The following is an 18,261-nucleotide window of genomic DNA, read 5'->3' as shown; positions in this document are numbered from 1 at the left end:
TCAGACACACACTCACATCAGAGTCACACACACTCAGACACACACACTCACATCAGAGTCACACTCTCAGACACACACACTCACATCAGAGTGACACGCACACTCACATAAGAGTCACACACACTCAGACACACACACTCACATCAGAGTGACACACACACTCACATCAGAGTCACACACACTCAGACACACACACTCACATCAGAGTGACACACACACTCACACACACTCAGACACACACCAGTCACATTCTCTCTCGCACACACCAGCCACGCTCACTCAGACACAAACTCTGCTCCGGAAATACCGATTGCTATTGTGAAAGGTTTTGTAATGATAAAGGGTCAGAGTTAAGTGTAAAAGGAAGGACGAGCTGGGGAAATCCCTCAACTGGGAACGAAACTTCTTTCCTTGTCTTAGTTAATGCTGCTACGTTTCATCTGGTTCCAACCTCCCACCACCTCCCCCTGCAAACTTTAAATGGACTCTTCCAAACAGCAGTTCTGGAGGCAATTCTTTGTCCTGTGACCCAGTGGGCTGAGCAAAGTGTTTGTACCAGGAAAGGCTTGGAAGCGGTTAGAGTTGTGGCATGAACGGCTGATAGGACAGGGCAGCTGTCACAGTGCAAACACGGCAGCAGACACGAGTTAAGACAGGGTGAGTATCTGGAGAGGGTCTGGGTCTGTTCCCCCACCTTGTTCAGGCAGCTCCAGCAGAGAAACTGGATGTATGGAGTTTAGTCTCAATTTTATTTTAGGACCCAGTTGAGGACTGGTGGAATTTCCTTGGCCCTTGAATGATACAATCTGAATTTATTGCTGAGATGGTCTCATTGTCCGTGCCCTCCAATTATTCAGCCCCATATTCTTTCCCCTCTATTTCTGTATTGGCAATGAACTTGCACACATTGATTAAAGTTCTGATCTGGCCGACTGTCCTTTTTATCCCCATAATCTGTGCCTAATACTTTGCAATACATTGAGACTCAGTTACCAATTGCTCCCAGAGAGATGCTGTGTGCTGGTCTGTGATGTGTATGAAGTGGGGGGTGCAGACTGATTGGTGTGGCTGTGGTTCTGTATCCCATGTCTGTGCGTGTTTTTATTTTCCAGCACTTGGCATTTATCTGGTTTGAACAGTTGATACACGATATTGCCGAGGCTGCACAATTCCAAATCCACACGCTCCCCCTCCCAGAAGGTCAATAGCAGCAGATACCTGGGAACCCCACCACCTGGAGGTTCCCCTCCAAGCCACACACCACCCTGACTTGGAAATATATCGGCCGTTCCTTCACTGTCGCTGGGTCAAAATTCTGGAGCTCCCTCCCTGACAGCACTGTGGGTGGACCTACAGCGGCTCAAGAAGGCTGTTCACCACACCACCCAGATAAAGGTGGATAATAAATGGTGGCCGAGTCAAAACAATAATTATTTCTAAAAACATTAACATCCTTGTGAGTTTATGCCTCCGCCAATTTTTTTAAGAGTCTATTCTTGGGTTTATGGGTACCAGTGACGAGTCTGGCATCTAGTGCCCATCCCTAGTTGGCCTTGAGAAGGTGGGTATGAGCCCCCTTCTGCCTGAACCATTGCGGTCCATGAGGTGACATTGCCACCACTCCCCCCCCACCGCACATTGTCATTGTGTTTCAGATGCTGAACTCCGATTGTTGGCACGCGCTCGCTCCCCTGATTGTCGCCTGTTTCACGTCTTCCGTGATCGCTGACATTTCCTGTTACGATGATGACGGGCAGCCCGTTGACTGGTAAGTTTGAGGCATTTGCCATTCGCACCCGGTAACTTGTTCAACTAAAGCCTGAGCTGTAAGCATCAGGAAATTGATAAAAGTGACCTTTCCAATCAGCAATGAACAGGCCCTTGGGCGATTTGATCAGGGGAAACATATTACCCAGGAGAGTTGAGGAGTCCTAAGTGGTTTAGTTTGAAGATTTACAGTGCTATGTTGAGAAGTGAAAATTTTTTTTTTTAAATTTAGAGTACCCAATCATTTTTCCAACTAAGGGGCAATTTAGCCTGGCCAATCCACCTACCCTGCACATTTTTGGGTTGTGGGGGCGAAACCCACGCAGACACAGGGAGAATGTGCAAACTCCACACGGACAGTGACCCAGAGCCGGGATCGAACCTGGGACCTCAGCGCCATGAGGCCGCAGGGCTAACCACTGCGCCACCGTGCCGCCCTGAGAAGTGAAAATTTGAATACAACACATACATATCATAGATTTATCATAGAATTTACAGTGCAGAAGGAGGCCATTCGGCCCATCGAGTCTGCACCGGCTCTTAGAAACAGCACCCTACCCAAGGTTAACACCTCCACCCGATCCCCATAACCCAGTAACCCCACCCAACACTAAGGGCAATTTTGGACACTAAGGGCAATTTATCATGGCCAGTCCACCTGACCTGCACATCTTTGGACCGTGGGAGGAAACCGGAGCACCCGGAGGAAACCCACGCAGACACGGGGAGGATGTGCAGACTCCGCACAGACAGTGACCCAAGCGGGAATCGAACCTGGGACCCTGGAGCTGTGAAGCGATTGTGCTATCCACAATGCTACCGTGCTGCCCATATGGGGCTGGATTCACCGATTTGGAGACATGTCCCCACGCTGGTGTAGGAACGGTGGCGTTTTAAGAAAACTGTCGCAAAACGGCCTCCGATTTCCCCGTTTTGCTGTGGGCTAGCAGGGAGGCAGCATATAGCACCCAGCTCGAGCCGCCGTTACGCCCCGGAGAATTGCCCAGTCCGTGGCCGCACATGCGCACAGCGGTGGCCTGCATTGGCCACGTCCTGCTTCATGGCGGATGCCACCCGTGGACCCGGCCCGCGAAGTAGTCCTCCCCTTCGGCCAGCTCTTGCGCCCCCGACCGCCCCACCACAGCGCCCCCAGCCCCGAATAACATCTCCCCCCCCCACCCCGCCCCCCGCCCGCACTGCCGCCACGCTGAGTTCCCTCCGAGTGAGACCACACACGAGCAACGCTGGAGGGAACTCGGCCGGCTGGGGCGGAACATCGTGGGGTGTCCCTAAGGCAATGGGTAAGGCCGAGTATGCCGATTTGGAGGGGGCGGACCATGGCAAAAGCAGCACCGCCCCCGATTCTGTTGGGAATTTGGATTTTCCGGCTCGTCGCTAAACGAGAATCCAGCCCATGACCCATGATAGGTGCGGAGGTTTACTGTCTGTATCTCTTCCATGTCTTCAGGATGTTCATGTTGGGAAGCTGAAGCAACCTCAAGGAGTCTCCTCACTTGATCCGTGCTTCTTCCCTCTGATTGTCCATTTATTAATTGGGAAGAGTGGGAAACTCCTGCCAATCACTTGTTGCATTATATCTTCCCATCCAATTGTCTAAATACCCCAAAGAGATAGGTACCCAAAGTACACTCTTCTGATTTCACCTGGTCCATTAAGTCACTTCATTGCTTGTCTCGTGTATCTCAGTAGCTTCACCAGACAGTTTTTATTTAGAGAAGCAAGCAACAAGCCCAGACCTGTGCTCGGAGGAGATTTACCCCTGGCTGGGTGACCCAGATACTAACAATTGATCTTGACTGCGCCGTACACGTGCCATCTCCAGGAGGTGCTTGAAGAATTCCTTCAAAGTGAGAGAAAGAGCGGGAAATAAAGCTATTTCTGAAAAGCCGCTGTTCCACCCTGTTTTCAACAGCTATCAACGCTGGTAACTTTCTAATATTCTCAGAACAGCCATTCAGCCCCTCGAACCTGTTCCACCACTCAATAGAATGATGGCTGATCTTAACTCAACCCAACAACGTTGGTTCCAAAGGCCATTGGTTCCAAAGGCCATAATACTCTACTTCAAAGAAACAGAAGACCCTCCCTTACCGACTCCAGTAGAAGGAGCAGGGGAGGTGGGGTGGGAGCACCCATTATAATAGAAGGAGATATTCAATCAGATGTGCCTTGTTCGAGTCTAGGATAGTAAGAGCTGTTCAATTAGATAAGAGTGAAGGGATATAACTGATTGAAGTGTTGTACAGCATTGGTTTCCAAGTTGAGGGAAAAGACGGACCTTGCATTTGTCTTGTGCACTATATTCTACAACGCTCCCAGCGAATTCCATTTGGTCAAAACAAAGCAGTCATTTCCCAATCTTTGCATGTTGATCTATAGGGCTGGTGCTTGTTTAAACTAATAATGCTAAAAATACATATTTTTTATAACGATAGCGCTGTTTCCTGAGGGACAAAGGCCCCTCAATGTCACCTTGGTGAGTCAGATGAGGGAGTGCCACCCATAGCTGACACCATCAATGTGCTGATCAGTGAACCATTCATGTGACTCCCAAGGGTGAACTAGCTGGACTAAAATTTGTTTCATCCAACAACTGGTATCTTTCCCCTAAATTTCCTCCTCAACCCCTAACCCATCGATAAGGCTCCTAGATGAGTTTAAAAAAAAAAGAAATCCACTTGTGTCAGGAAATAATGTTTTCTGAATGGGATAGAGCGATCAAAGGAAATCGCAATGGTGGCAGTTAAACGTTTTTTAAAAAAGCAGAAGTTTGTTGATAGTTTCGAAATCAATAGGTTTAACGTAACAATCATTTTGTGGTGTGAATTAACGTACACGTAAGCATGTACGGGGCTGGTTTAGCACACTGGGCTAAATCGCTGGCTTTTAAAGCAGGCCAAGGCAGCCAGCAGCACGGTTCAATTCCCGTACCAGCCTCCCCGGACAGGCGCCGGAATGTGGCGACTAGGGGCTTTTCACAGTAACTTCATTGAAGCCTACTCGTGACAATAAGCGATTTTCATTTCATTTTCATTGTGCTCAAATTGATAGCCATTTTAATAAAAACTGAACCGCCATTATTGGATGCCAGCCAGACTGATTAGGCATACAAACATAATTGAGAGACAATTTAAAGAATAAGTAATTCGTTAATAGGTATGTTAGAAAGGCTGGGAATGTAATTTGGAACACAAAAATTTATAACTTATAATTATAAACACATTGTTAACACTTGATTATTCATACAGATTCTTAAAACACTGGGAATAATCAACTTGTATCCTTCTCAGGAAACAAAAATAACATGACTTGTTAACCTTGACTGACGTTCAAGATATCTCGACTTTAAATGACAGGCAGCAGTGTTGACCAATTATTGGTGGACACTTTGCCTACCTCAAGATAAAAAATGTAGTTTGAGAAGATGCATTGTTTTAAGCGTAATTAGCTGAAAACCGGTTAACTCTGACTCTTGGCAAGTTGTAGCCTAATTGGCTGTTTTCCAACAGTTGGTTAAGATGGGCTTTCAACAGGCGACTCGAGAAGCCATTTTGGGAGACCGGGACCAACGAGAGATGTTTACATAGAACATAGCCCACGGTGCTGTGCCGACCATTTAGCCTAATCTAAGATCAACCTAACCTACACTCCTTCAATTTACTGCTGTCCATGTGCCTGTCCAAGAGTCGCTTAAATGTCCCGAATGACTCTGACTCCACCACCTCTGCTGGCAGCGCATTCCACACACCCACCACTCTCTGTGTAAAGAACCTACCTCTGACATCTCCCCTATACCTTCCTCCAATCACCTTAAAATTATGTCTCCTCATGACAGCGGTTTGACAAGGTTTTTCTAATCACTGTTAATTGCTGCTATTTACTGTTAATTGACACTTTATGCTTTTTATTCTGATGTGTGACCTTTTTAATGGTTAATTAACTTTCTGAATTCACTATTTAAAGTCATATGATTACGTCTCTAGGACCTGGAGTCATAGAATCATAGAATGTAGAGTGCAGAAGGAGGCCATTTGGCCTATTGAGTCTGTACCGGCCCTTGGAAAGAGCACCCTACCCAAGGTCAACACCTCCACCCTATCCCAGTAACCCCACCTAACCATTTCTTTGGCACTAAGGGCAATTTAACATGGCCAATCCACCTAACCTGCACATCTTTGGACTGTGGGAGGTAACCGGAGCACCCGGGGGAAACCCACGCAGACACGGGGCGAACGTGCAGACTCCGCACAGTCAGTGACCCAAGCCGGGAATCGAACCTGGGACCCTGGCGCTGTGAATTTCTCATGCAGGATTGGTTGTAGTCAGCATATATTTCCATTCTCGAACAGAGCACCCTGATGGAACCTTCCCCCTCTCAATGAAATTGATGCTTTAAAATCTGTTTATGGGATGTGGGCTTCGTTGGCGCGGCCATATTTATTGCCCTTGCCTGGTTGCCCCTTGAGGGGATGGTGGTGAGCTGCCTTCTTGAACGGTGGCAGTCCGTGTGGTGTAGGTACACCCATAGTGCTGTTAGGGAGGGAGTTCCGGGCGGCACGGTGGCACAGTGGTTAGCACTGCTGCATCACAGCACTGAGGACCCAGGTTCGATCCCGGTCCCGTGGAGTTTGCACATTCTCTTCGTGTCTATGTTCTTACCCCCACAACCCAAAGACAGATTGGCCATGCTAAATTGCCCCTTAATTTGAATTTTAAAAAAAAAGGTAGGGAGTTCCAGGATTTTGAACAGTGAAGGAACCTCGATGTATTTCCAAGTCGGGATGGTGTGGGGCTTGGGGGGGGGGGTGGGGGTACTTGCAGGTGTCCGTGGCTCTCATCCTTTTCGGTGGTAGAGGTCATGGGTTTGGATATTGCTGTTGGGAACCTTGGCGAGTTCCTGCAGTTCATCTTGTAAATGGTGCTGAGTGTCTGTAATGATAATCGCTTATTGTCACGAGTAGGCGTTAATGAAGTTACTGTGAAAGCCCCTAGTCGCCACATTCCGGCGCCTGTTCGGGGAGACCGGTACGGGAATTGAACCCGCACTGCTGGCACTGCAAGTCAGCTGTTTAGCCCATGTGCTAAACCAGCCTCTCTCGCTAAACCAGCCGCCAAGGTGATGGATTAAACGGGCTACTTTGTCCCAGATGATGTCGAGCATCTTGAACGCGAGTGAGGGGGAATATTGTGTTGTGGCCTCCTATCCACCAGGAGTGGTTGATTCAGGCCCACCCAGACCAGATTATGGGACAGTGTTCCCTTTTCTCCCACACTGCCTTCATTGTTAACTTCTTGTTTCCTTCCCCGAACCCCTCTACTTCCAGGTTCATTATTTACAAGTTGCCTAAACACGTCAATAAAACTGGTTTAGGATACATGTACATGGACCCCTCAACCAATGGCTGGAGAGCAGGGAAACACTCAATAAATGATACCACGTGTGCTGTGGGAGCGACTCTTCAGCAATACTACAAAAAAGCCAAATATCAGGTAATTGAAAAGGCGAGTGACTCACTGAAATCTACAAGTAGATGTTGAAATGCTTTATTGATCATGCGGTGCACATGTGAGGGACTTATCAATAAGACAGATCCATATGGTGGAATATCTCCTAAGACTGCCCCATACATTTTACAATTCCCCCACCACCCCCCAAATGTGTTCTCCCCTCAGACCCAAATTCTGCATCTGTCGTTGGACAAACTGAACTTTGGAGGGTAACTTGGAAAAAGCAGGGCGAGCGGGACATATTGATTATGTTTTTCGAAAGAGGTGCCACTCTTACAATGGACTGAATGGCCTCTTTCGCTGCTGTATCATTCTATGATGTGGTAATCCGACAGTAGCTGAAGTTGGCATAGGGAGGGGAGCTGGGCGGTCCCCCAGGAGGGACAATCTTATGGGGGCCGAAACCTTGGGGCCTTGTTAGTTCGATTGATCTAGCATGTCCTCAGTGTCGTGGGCTGGTCTGAGGGTGCATGAGGGCCCGGAACCAGGCTCAGGGATACTGGGCTGGTGCAGTGATCACTGAGCAGTGATCCTGCGCTCTGTAATATTTAACTGGGTTGGCGAACATCCGAAACACAATCTGTAAACTGCTACAAGTTACCCTGACACCTCGAAGCTAGTGGTTGAGCAGCTGAAAGAATGACTCATGGTTTCAGAACCTTCATAAAGTTAAGGCCAGAAGTATTTTTCTTCCCCCGTCACTTTCTGGATCTCGTGCCTGATCTGGATTAACCCCACCCATCTGTCTTAGTTCCCTGTTCCTTCATGTGCGTACAGAACAAAAAACGAATCAATCCCAATGTTGAAATTTTCAATTGACTTCCAGTCTTAACATCTTTTTTGTGGAGAGAGAGAGATCCAGGTTTCTATTCCCCGCTGTGTGAGGTGGTGCTTCCTGACATCACCCCTGAACGGCCTGGGTCTCGTTTTAAGGTTATGGCCTCTTATTCTGGACTCTTTCCCCCCCCTCCCCCCCCAACACCAGAGGAGGCGGCTCGGTGACACAGTGGTTAGCACTGCCGCCTCACAGGATCAGGGTCCCGGGTTCGATTCCAGCCTTGGGTGACTGTCTGTGTGGAGTCTGCACGTTCTCCCCGTGTCTGAAATGAAATGAAAATCGCTGATCGGCACGAGCAGGCTTCAATGAAGTTACTGTGAAAAACCCCTAGTCGCCATATTCCGGCGCCTGTCCGGGGAGGCTGGTACGGGTGCTCCGGTTTCCTCCCACAGCCCAAAGATGTGCAGGTTATCTGGGGTTATGGGGGTACGGGAGAGGAGTGGGCCGAGGTACTGTGCTCCTTCAGAGGGTCAGTGCAGACTCGATGGGCCGAATGGCCTCCTTCTGCACTGTCGGGATTCTATGGGATCCAGAGAATACAAGCCTAGTCTCTGCAACTTGGACTTCCTTGTCTAACTCGAGAAATAGTAGATCCATGGGGGGTCATTTTCCAAAATTCTTTGGACTCTGGAATGGTTCCTAAGGATTGGTGGGTAACTAATAGAACCCCACTATTCACAAAGGGAGGTAGAGAGAATACAGGGCACTATAGCCCAGTGAACCTAACGTCAGTCGGCAGGAAGTTGCTAGGGTCCATTATCAAGGATTTCATAGCACAGCATTTGGAAAGCAGTGATGTAATCAGACAAAGTCAGCGTGTATTTGCAAAAGGAAAATCATGCTTGACAAATCTACTGGAATTCTTTGAAGATGTAACTAGTAGAGTTGACCAGGGAGAACCGGTGGATGTGGTTTATTTATACTTTCAGAAGGTTTTCGGCAAGGTCTCACATAGCAGATTACTGTGTAAAGTTAAAGTGTATGGGATTACGGGTAGTTATTAAAATGGATAGAAAGCTGATTAACAGACAGGAAGCAAAAAGTTGGAATAACATAGACTATACATACAGTGCAGAAGGAGGCCATTCGGCCCATCGAGTCTGCACCGACCCACTTAAGCCCTCACTTCCACCCTATCCCCGTAACCCAATCACACCTCCTATCCTTTTTGGACACTAAGGGCAATTTACCATGGCCAATCCACCTAACCTGCACGTCTTTGGACTGTGGTGGGAAACCGGAGCATCCGGAGGAAACCCACGCAGACACGGGGAGAACATGTAGACTCCGCACAGACAGTGACCCAGCGGGGAATCGAACCTGGGACCCTGGGGCTGTGAAGCCACAGTGCTAGCCACTTAGCGCTACCGTGCTGCCCCAGGGTTGGGTCTTTTTCTGATTGGCATGCAGTGTCTAGCGGGGTGCTGCAGGGATCTGTGCTGGGACCCCAACTGTTCACATTATATATATTTAAAATAAATTTAGAGTACCCAATTATGTATATTTTTTTCCAATTAAGGGGCAATTTAGCGTGGCCAATCCACCTACCCTGCACATCTTTGGGTTGTGGGGGTGAAACCCACGCAGACACGGGGAGAATGTGCAAACTCCACACGGACAGTGACTCTGGGCTGGGATTCGAACCCGGATCCTCAGCGTTGCAGTCCCAGTGCTAACCACTGCGCCACCATGCTGCCCTGTTCACATTATATATTAATGATTTGGACGAGGGAACTAAATGTGGTATTTTCAAATTTGCAGACGATACAAAGTTGGGTGGGAGGGTGAGCTGTGAGGAGGATGCAGAGATACTTCAGTGGGATTTGGACAGGCTGAGTGAGTGGGCAGGTGCGTGGCAGATACAGGATACTGTAGAGAAATGTGAGGTTATCCGCTTTGGTAGCAAAAGTAGGATGACAGATCATTATTTGAATGGGTGTAAATTGAGAGAGGCGGATACTCAGCGGGACCTTGGTGTCCTCGTGCATCAGTCGCTGAAAGTAAGCGCGCAGGTACAGCCGGCAGTAAAGAAGGCAAATGGTATGTGGCCTTCATAGCGAGAGGATTTGAGTATCGGAACAGAGGTATTTTACTGTAATTATACAGGGCATTGGTGAGGCCACACCTGGAGTATTGTGAGCAGTTTTGATGTCCTTATCTGAGGAAGGATGTTCTTGCTATGGAGGGAGAGCAGCGAAGGTTTACCAGGCTGATTCCTGGGATGGCGGGACTGTCATATGAGGAGAGACTAAATCGGTTAGGATTATATTCATTGGAGTTTAGAAGAGTGAGAGGGGATCTCATAGAAACTTGTAAAATTCTGACAGGATTAGGCAGGGTTAGATTCAGAAAGAATGTTCCTGATGGTGGGGGAGTCCAGAACCAGGGGGTCATAGTTTGAGGATAAGGGGTAAACTTTTAGGGACTGAGGTGAGGAGAAATTTCTTCATCCAGAGAGTGGTGAATCTGTGGAATTCACCGCCACAGAATGTAGTTGAGGCCAAAACGTTGTGTAATTTCAAGATTGGATTAGATATAGCTCTATCTGGGGTGGGGGGTGGGGTGGGGGGGGGCGGTATCAGGGTATTGAACTTGATGATCAGCCATGATCATAATGAATGGGGGAGCAGCTGGAAGGGCCAAATGGCCTCCTCCTGCTTCTATTTTCTCTGTATGTTTCTGTAATAGCTCTGGCATCGTCGGTTTGGATTGCCTGGCACAGAGTGGTTGGGAATTCTGTGGGAGCTACGGCAATAATGTGTTCTCTCTGGGATTACAGAGCTGTAAATACAGTGACTGTGCTCAGACAATGTGTATCTGTGTTGGGCAGGGAGCACTCTCTGTATCGTATCATTTGGTTTGTGTTGAAGAAAGCAAGTTGGCAAGATGGGGTTTCCAGAATGAGGCAGGAAGAAGCAGTTGGAAGCATTTCTGCATTCACTCTCTATTTTGTCTTCCCAGAATGACGATATGGCATATGTGTTCTATAACGACCAGATCCCTGACAACTCTGAAAGTTATGGTGGTCATACTAAAGGTGATGGTCATCGGCTGCGCCGTGGTGGTTGTTAATCATGCTTCGGGTCACAGGCATCTCCAAAAGTAACATCCTGATAGTAAAAAAAGCTTGTTTAAAATGGGCTGGATCACAGGGCTATTATTTTCCTCTCCTTGACTGCCCTGTGTCTCTGAGATATGTGATTGTTTTATGGATTTTTGTAAAAGGTGACCCCGTAAAAGGTTATGGGAATAAGATGGAGGATTGGACCTCTTTCGGAGGGTTGGTGCAGACTCTGATGGGCCGAATGGCCTCCTGCACTGTAGGGATCCTATGATTCCCATGGCCACTTGCCTCCAGTTTTGACCCTGTCCCTACTTCACTGCTGAAACATGGATCCTTTATTTTGATATCTCACTGCTCCATTCTTTTGGCAATCTCCAAACCAAAGCTCACCCAAAACTTTATCCTTACTTATAACAAAGTTTCATCTATCCATCCATCCTGTACTCGCTGACCTGCGTTGGCCTTCTAACCAACAACAACCCAAATTTAAAATTCTCATTTTTGTGCTCTTTATCTCTCTAACCTCCTCCATCTCTACAATCCTCCAAGAACTCTACAATCTTCCAATCTTGACTTCTTGTGCATCGCCCTGATCTCTCCTGCTCCTCCATTGTTAACTGTGCTGAGGCACCCAAACTCAGGAACTCCCTCTCTGCCTCTCCCGTCTCTTCTCAAAACCGCCCTCTGGCTCTTCGTCCTAAATATCTGCTCCTCGGTACAGCAGAGAAAGAGGCCATTCAGCCCATCGCATCGACACTGGCTCTCCAAATGAGCAACTGGCCGCGTGCCATTCCCCCCCCCCCCCCACCTCCTCCCCGTAACCCTGCACGTTCTTCCATTTCAGATAACCGTCTAACTCCTTTTTGAATGCCTCGCTTGAACCTGCCTCCTCCACACTCGCAGGCAGTGCAATCCAGAACGTAACCACTCGCTGCGGGAAATATCTTTTCCTCCTGTTGCTTTACTGTAAATCTGTGCCCCCCCCCCTCGATCTTGACCCGTTCCCGAACTGTTTCTCCTCCATCTATTCTGCCCAGAGCCCTCATGATTTTTAAAACCTCAATCAAATCTCCTCTCCGTCTCCTTTCGTCCAAAGAAAACAATTCCTGCAAACCATCTTTGTCGCTTGAAGTTCCTCATCCCTCGAATCACTCACAGGAATCTTTTCCGCATGCTCTCTGGTGCCATCACATCCTTCCTAAAGTGTGGACACAATCCTCCAGCTCAGGCTAAACTGGTGTCTTGCTCTAATACTCTATGTCCCTTAATAAAGCCTAGGATAATCACTCTGAAAACCTATCCTGTCACCTTCTGCAGCACAATGTCAAATTCTATTTGTCAATGCTCCTCTGATGCACCTTGGGGCATTTTGATACATTAAAGATGCTCTATAAATGCATATTCTGGTTGTATTCCATGCAACACGGTAGCATTGTGGATAGCACAATTGCTTCTCCGCTCCAGGGTCCCAGGTTCAATTCCGGCTTGGGTCACCGTCTGTGCGGAGTCTGCACATCCTTCCCATGTCTGCGTGGGTTTCCTCCGGCTGCTCCGGTTTCCTCCCACAGTCCAAAGATGTGCAGGTTAGGTGGATTGGCCATGCTAAATTGCCCTTAGTGACCAAAATTTCCCTTAGTGTTGGGTGGGGTTACTGGGTTATGGGGATAGGGTGGAGGTGTTGACCTTGGGTAGGGTGCTCTTTCCAAGAGCCGGTGCAGACTCGATGGGCCGAATGGCACTGTAAATTCTATGATTATGTGTTACTGACGGGGTGGGATTTCCTTCCCCCCTCTGGGGAGTACTCTGCAGCGGGGGAGGGAGATGGTTGGCCAGCGTTTGGCAGCGTGATCTTCTAGCGGGGTTCCCTGTTGAACGCGCCCGTTGCCGCTGTGAAACCCACCAGCACAAATGGCCAGAACCCCCTCCTGCCCGTCCCCTGGCGGGATGTGAAAGCTTTGTCTTGTCTCATTTATTCACAATCTGCGAGTTGGAAGAATATACGGCCGCTGGAATGTTTACATTTTGTTTGTATGTTTCCCTCCTAAATTCAGGCGTTGTCCTTCTGGATCAGAAACAAGGCTTCTGGCTGGTTCACAGCACCCCACACTTCCCAGACAAAGCCGGCCAACTTTACACGTGGCCACACAGCGGAGAGAAAAATGGCCAATCCCTCCTGTGTGTGACCTACCTGTACTCCCAGTTCAAGGATATTGGTGAGAGCAAATGTTGCCTTTTTTTCACCTTCTAAGTACCACTGAGCTCCTCGTTGGCTGTGCTGGTGAATGCAGTGGGTGGGGAGACCCCAGACTGGTTCCCCTGATCTGTGAGTTGCCTGATCTTGGTTACGATGGCAATGCACTGGGTAACTAATCTTCAAAGGACTGGGTTAGGGAGAGGAGTATTTAAACAACAAAAAAAGGAAATCAGCCTGAATTCTTACTCTGAATCACTGTTGATTGGCTGGACAGAGGTGGGACCACGAGGCCTTGGATCAGCTGACCTTACAGTTCCTGCTGTGACGTGGCTGGATGATGTAGGACTGAGGTTGACCATGTTTGCCCAGGGAGTGGTGAGACTGTGGAACTCACAGGCCCAGGGGGTGGTCGAGGTGAATAGCGACAATGTATTTATGGGGAATCTGGATAAAGCACAGGCAGGAGAAAGGATTAGAAAGATGTGCTGATAGGGTGGGATGAAGGAGATGGGATGAAGCTCTTGCAGAGCATAAACAGCCAGCATAGAGCAGTCGGGTCGAATGGCCTGTTTCTGAACACTCTACGGAAGATACCAGACATCTGCGAAACTCCAACGTTCGAGAGAGAGAAAAATCAACTCCCATTTTTTTCCCCCCAAGTGTCTCTTGCCTTCTGATTGGTCTTGAATTTGTTTTATTTCAAGTCTTTGAAGGATTCGTTGTTAAAGTTTCCTGAAAGGTCTAATCCCGCTATGTTGCCTCTTGTAGGTACGCAGTTGTTGTACAACAACCCTCGCGTCTACGCTCATTCGCTGCCGAACCCCTTCGATTTAAATCTGGTGAACATGACCAAGGCAGCGGCTGGCAAACGGGCGCAGGGCCCCCCCTGGAAGAACGAGGTCACCCTCACATCGGCAGCAGGAAAACACTTCACCAGTTTTGCAAAATACAGGAAATTTGGAGATGGTAACAGATTTCCCCCATTGGCACTGTCCCCCTCTTCGCTCTCTCTCTCTCTCTCTCTTTCTCGTTCTCTCTCTCGCTCTCTCTCTCTCGCTCAGTCTGATCCCTGAATCTGCTTTCTCCAAATTAATCTCGGGCATTTCCTGACTTGCAAACGCTCCCAGTTTACAGTCACTTTCGATGCCACCCTACTTTGACTTGTCCCATCCAATTGGAAGTGGGTTCAACAGCAACGTTTGCAAGTTAATTGGATATCTATTTGAAAATAAAATTGTCAGGGTTGCGGGGAACTGCGTTTAGCCCAGTTAGCGGGAAAGCTGCTTAATGCTGCAAAGTGAGGACAACAGCGTGGGATCGGATGCCATTCGGCCCATCGGGCCTCCACCGACCCTCTGAAAGAACACCCACTCCCTCGCCCCATAACCCCACCGAACCATCTAGACACTAAGAGGCAATTTAGCATGGCCAATTCACCTAACCTGCACATCTTAGGGCTGTGGGAGGAAACCGGAGCGCCCGGAAGAAACCCACGCAGACACGGGGGGTGAACGTGCAAACTCTACACAGTCAGTCACCTAAGGCCGGAATTGAACCCGGGCACTGTGAGGCAGCAGTGCTAACTGCTCTGTCACCCCATTGAATCTGCTGAATTCTTATCACTCTCTGCTAATGATGCTTCCCTTGAATTCCTAACCGGATTTAATGGGGACAATTGAATGTTGCTGATGGGATGGAAGGGGTAGAGATCTTATTGATCATCGCTTCCTTGATATCTTCTTGCATTGCAGATTTGTACGCTGGCTGGGTAGCAGAGGCCTTTCACAGTGACCTGTTTGTTCAGACATGGCTAAACTCTGCACACACTCTCCGTTCCAACTGCAGCATGACGTATGCGGTGTACAACGTGAGGAATATCACATTCGGCGCCAAGATCCGCTTCGATACACACGAGGACCACTCGAAATGGTGCGTGACCATTCCGGGCGCAGGCGCGAAGTGGACTTGCATCGGTGACATCAACCGAGATGAGGCACAGGAGCACCGCGGAGGTGGAACTGTCTGCACTGATGACCCAGTCGTCTGGGACTCTTTCTCCAGTCTGGTTGCATCCTGTGAGATCTGTGCGTGTTCTTGCAGTGAGAAGGGACGGAGTCCTGTCTGAGCTGGGGCTCCGATGGAGGTTTCGGGGTAAATCTCACGGCGTTAACTTTCCTTCACTTTTGTCAGGCCGCGTTTAGAATTTTGTTTGTAAATTCGTGTCCAGAAACCATTTTGATAACCGGTGATATGCCGGAATCCCATTCGGAGCGCTCCCGAGTCATTCCCAGGCCTTGCCAAGGTTTGCTTCATACGGATAATCCCGAAATTTTCCTTTGGACCCGCCTTATGGATGGGAATTCAAACCGATGCCCCGAGGCCCCCTCAGCTTCCCATGAAAGACCCTCTGGCCACTATTTGGATAACGAGCCAGAGGAGCTGGCCCCAGTGTCGTGTCCTGTATGTATTCCTCAATCAAAATCATTGAAGCAGATTGTATAATCGGTGATGTTTCCGGGAGATTGCTGTGGGTGCAATTTGGCTGCTGAGTTTCCTACATTACAGCAGTGCCCCGACTTCAAAAGTGCTGTAAAGCCCCCTCGGGTTACGACAGGCGCTATGCAAATGCACCAGTTGGTTTTCCTTTGGTTCCTTTCCCTAGTACGGAGTTCTGAAACCTTATTGTGTTGAAAGGATTGCCCAGATTCAGCCCACCAAAGCGTGTCCAGGGAACGCACTAGAAAGCCTGCGGCCTATGGAGCTTCGGACTATTGCCTGCACTGCTGAATAGTAGTGCCCGGCAATAAAAATGCGACATGGGAAAGACAAGCAGCCCACACCCTCGACCCCCTCCCCCGAACACCTACAGATATAGAAACATAGAAGTTCTCTGTTTTCGGAGTCACTCAGCAGCATATGTCTGATTTGCTGGGCCATGCTTTGCCGTGTGGCTGAGGTTAATGGTGGTGTTCCTGCTGTGATCCGAGTCATTGCTTTGGATCTTCCTGACCATGTGGAATCCACAAATATTCTGTTTAATTTGTAGCACTGAATGTCCTTTGCTGAACGCTGGGTAAATTGTAACCTGGCGATGCTGTGTAACACAATAAATCCCGTTTTTAACCTGTCATTGGATCTGATATATCATTTCTGGCCTGGTTTTATTTGTATAACTTCCTATAAATTAAGTGTCACAGAATCAGGCTTTCTATCTGCCAGGATGCCCTGGGACAGTGCACAGTCCATTCCAGTCCCACTTCTCCCGGAGTCGCAACACAAGTGAATTAACCAATAATTCTTAGAAAAATACCCCAAATCTTCGGCCCTTGTCTGCCCAATACAGTCACCAGGTTTGTATGTTTAAATACAGTTACTGTTTATTTATAACAAGAACTGTAACGAAATATGCAGCAAATACAACTGGTTAACGATTAACAAATTCCTAATTCCCCACTTTAATTTACCCTCCACACAAGCACACGACAGACAAACACAGAGGGGTGGGAAGGGGTAAAAATAATAAGCAGAAGGAAAATAGAGTCTTTGCTTCCGATGACGGTTTTTAGCGCACCCACTGTCTCTTCACGGCGAGCTCGCAGGTTCAAGTCTCTGTAGATTCATTCAACCAGGTTCTCTGCAACTTCAGAAGTACAGCAGTCACAGCCTTTCTGGAGAGAGAGTAGCAGGTTACGGCCATTCAACAAGATCATGGCATACACCTCAGAGTAAGGAGTCCCGGCATCGCTTCTCGGCCTTTTGGCTAAGATTGAGCGTAGATTGAGCCTTTTGGCTCAGATCTGGTATGTCTCCTTTATGGGGACCATGAATTGGATTCAATTTGAATTGGTTTTTGGAGCAGGCAAGGAGCTGGATTAGGGGTTCGCCTCTGTCCCTGGCTTTGTAACTAAGATAAAGTAATAAAAAAAAGAGTAAGGGGTCGCCCATTTAATACTGAGACGACGAGGGCTCCTTGATACGATAGGGGCTGGTTTAGCTCACTGGGCTAAATCTCTGGCTTTTAAAGCAGGCCAGCACCACGGTTCGATTCCCGTACCAGCCTCCCCGGACAGGCACCGGAATGTGGCGACTAGGGGCTTTTCACAGTAACTTCATTGAAGCCTACTCGTGACAATAAGCGATTTTTCATTTTCAATTTCTTTTCTCAGTGAACCTGTTGAATTCTTTACCACAGAGAGCTGTAGAGGCTAATGGTTAAGTTTCAAGGCCGAGATAGATTTTTAATCAGGTGGGGAATCGAGGATTATGGGGATAGGTCGGGAAAAGTGTTGAGGTTTATCACATCGGATTGGCCATGATGTTGTTGAATGCCGGAGCGGACTCGACGGGCTCGTGGTCCTACAGCTTTGTGTAGTGACCTTATCCCCAACCCCCTTCCCAAAGCGAAATCAAGGGTCAATCGGGCGGGAGTCCAAGGTATGGGGGGAGGATCGAGGAGGAAGGGAGTTGGAGTGCCTAAAGATGTGCTGTTAGATGAATTGGACATTCTGAATTCTCCCTTGGCGTCCCCGAACAGGGGCCGGAATGTGGTGACGAGGGGATTTTCACAGTGGCTTCATTGCGGCATTAATGCAAGCCGGCTTGTGACAATAATGAAGATGATAAAAGAGCCACATTGGGGGTAGCTGTGGGGGGTGGGGGAGGGGGGAGAGAGGAGAGGCCGAGCTGGGCTCTGAGCTGCGCTGCGCCTCCCGCCCTGCGGAGGGCGCTCACCTGGCAACCGGGCGAAGCCAGCCAGCGACCGCCGCAACCTAACTCGCTGGCGAGGGGGTGGTTGATTGACGGCAGGGGCGGACCAACGGGAGAGCAGCGCTGGGGAGGCGGTAACCAATAGGGAGGGGAGGGGAGTGG

At 48.7% G+C, this 18,261-nt stretch overlaps 1 protein-coding gene across 1 annotated transcript; it reads left to right on the top strand.

Moving 5' to 3' along the window:
- The first annotated feature begins 393 nt into the window (after window positions 1-393).
- LOC119957133 (deoxyribonuclease-2-alpha-like) lies at window positions 394-16,532 on the top strand. The gene is made up of 7 exons (XM_038784880.1): window positions 394-657; window positions 1,656-1,768; window positions 7,113-7,278; window positions 11,096-11,171; window positions 13,250-13,411; window positions 14,161-14,358; window positions 15,144-16,532. The coding sequence occupies exons 2-7, from the start codon at window positions 1,656-1,658 to the stop codon at window positions 15,515-15,517; spliced, it is 1,089 nt and encodes a 362-aa protein (XP_038640808.1). The 5' UTR covers window positions 394-657; the 3' UTR covers window positions 15,518-16,532.
- Window positions 16,533-18,261: the final 1,729 nt, after the last annotated feature.

The sequence above is a fragment of the Scyliorhinus canicula genome, chromosome 25, assembly GCF_902713615.1.
Source record: "Scyliorhinus canicula chromosome 25, sScyCan1.1, whole genome shotgun sequence".
In the NCBI taxonomy this organism is placed as follows: domain Eukaryota; kingdom Metazoa; phylum Chordata; class Chondrichthyes; order Carcharhiniformes; family Scyliorhinidae; genus Scyliorhinus; species Scyliorhinus canicula.
Note: the sequence above shows the minus strand (reverse complement) of the source record. Positions and strands in the feature narration are given on the sequence as shown.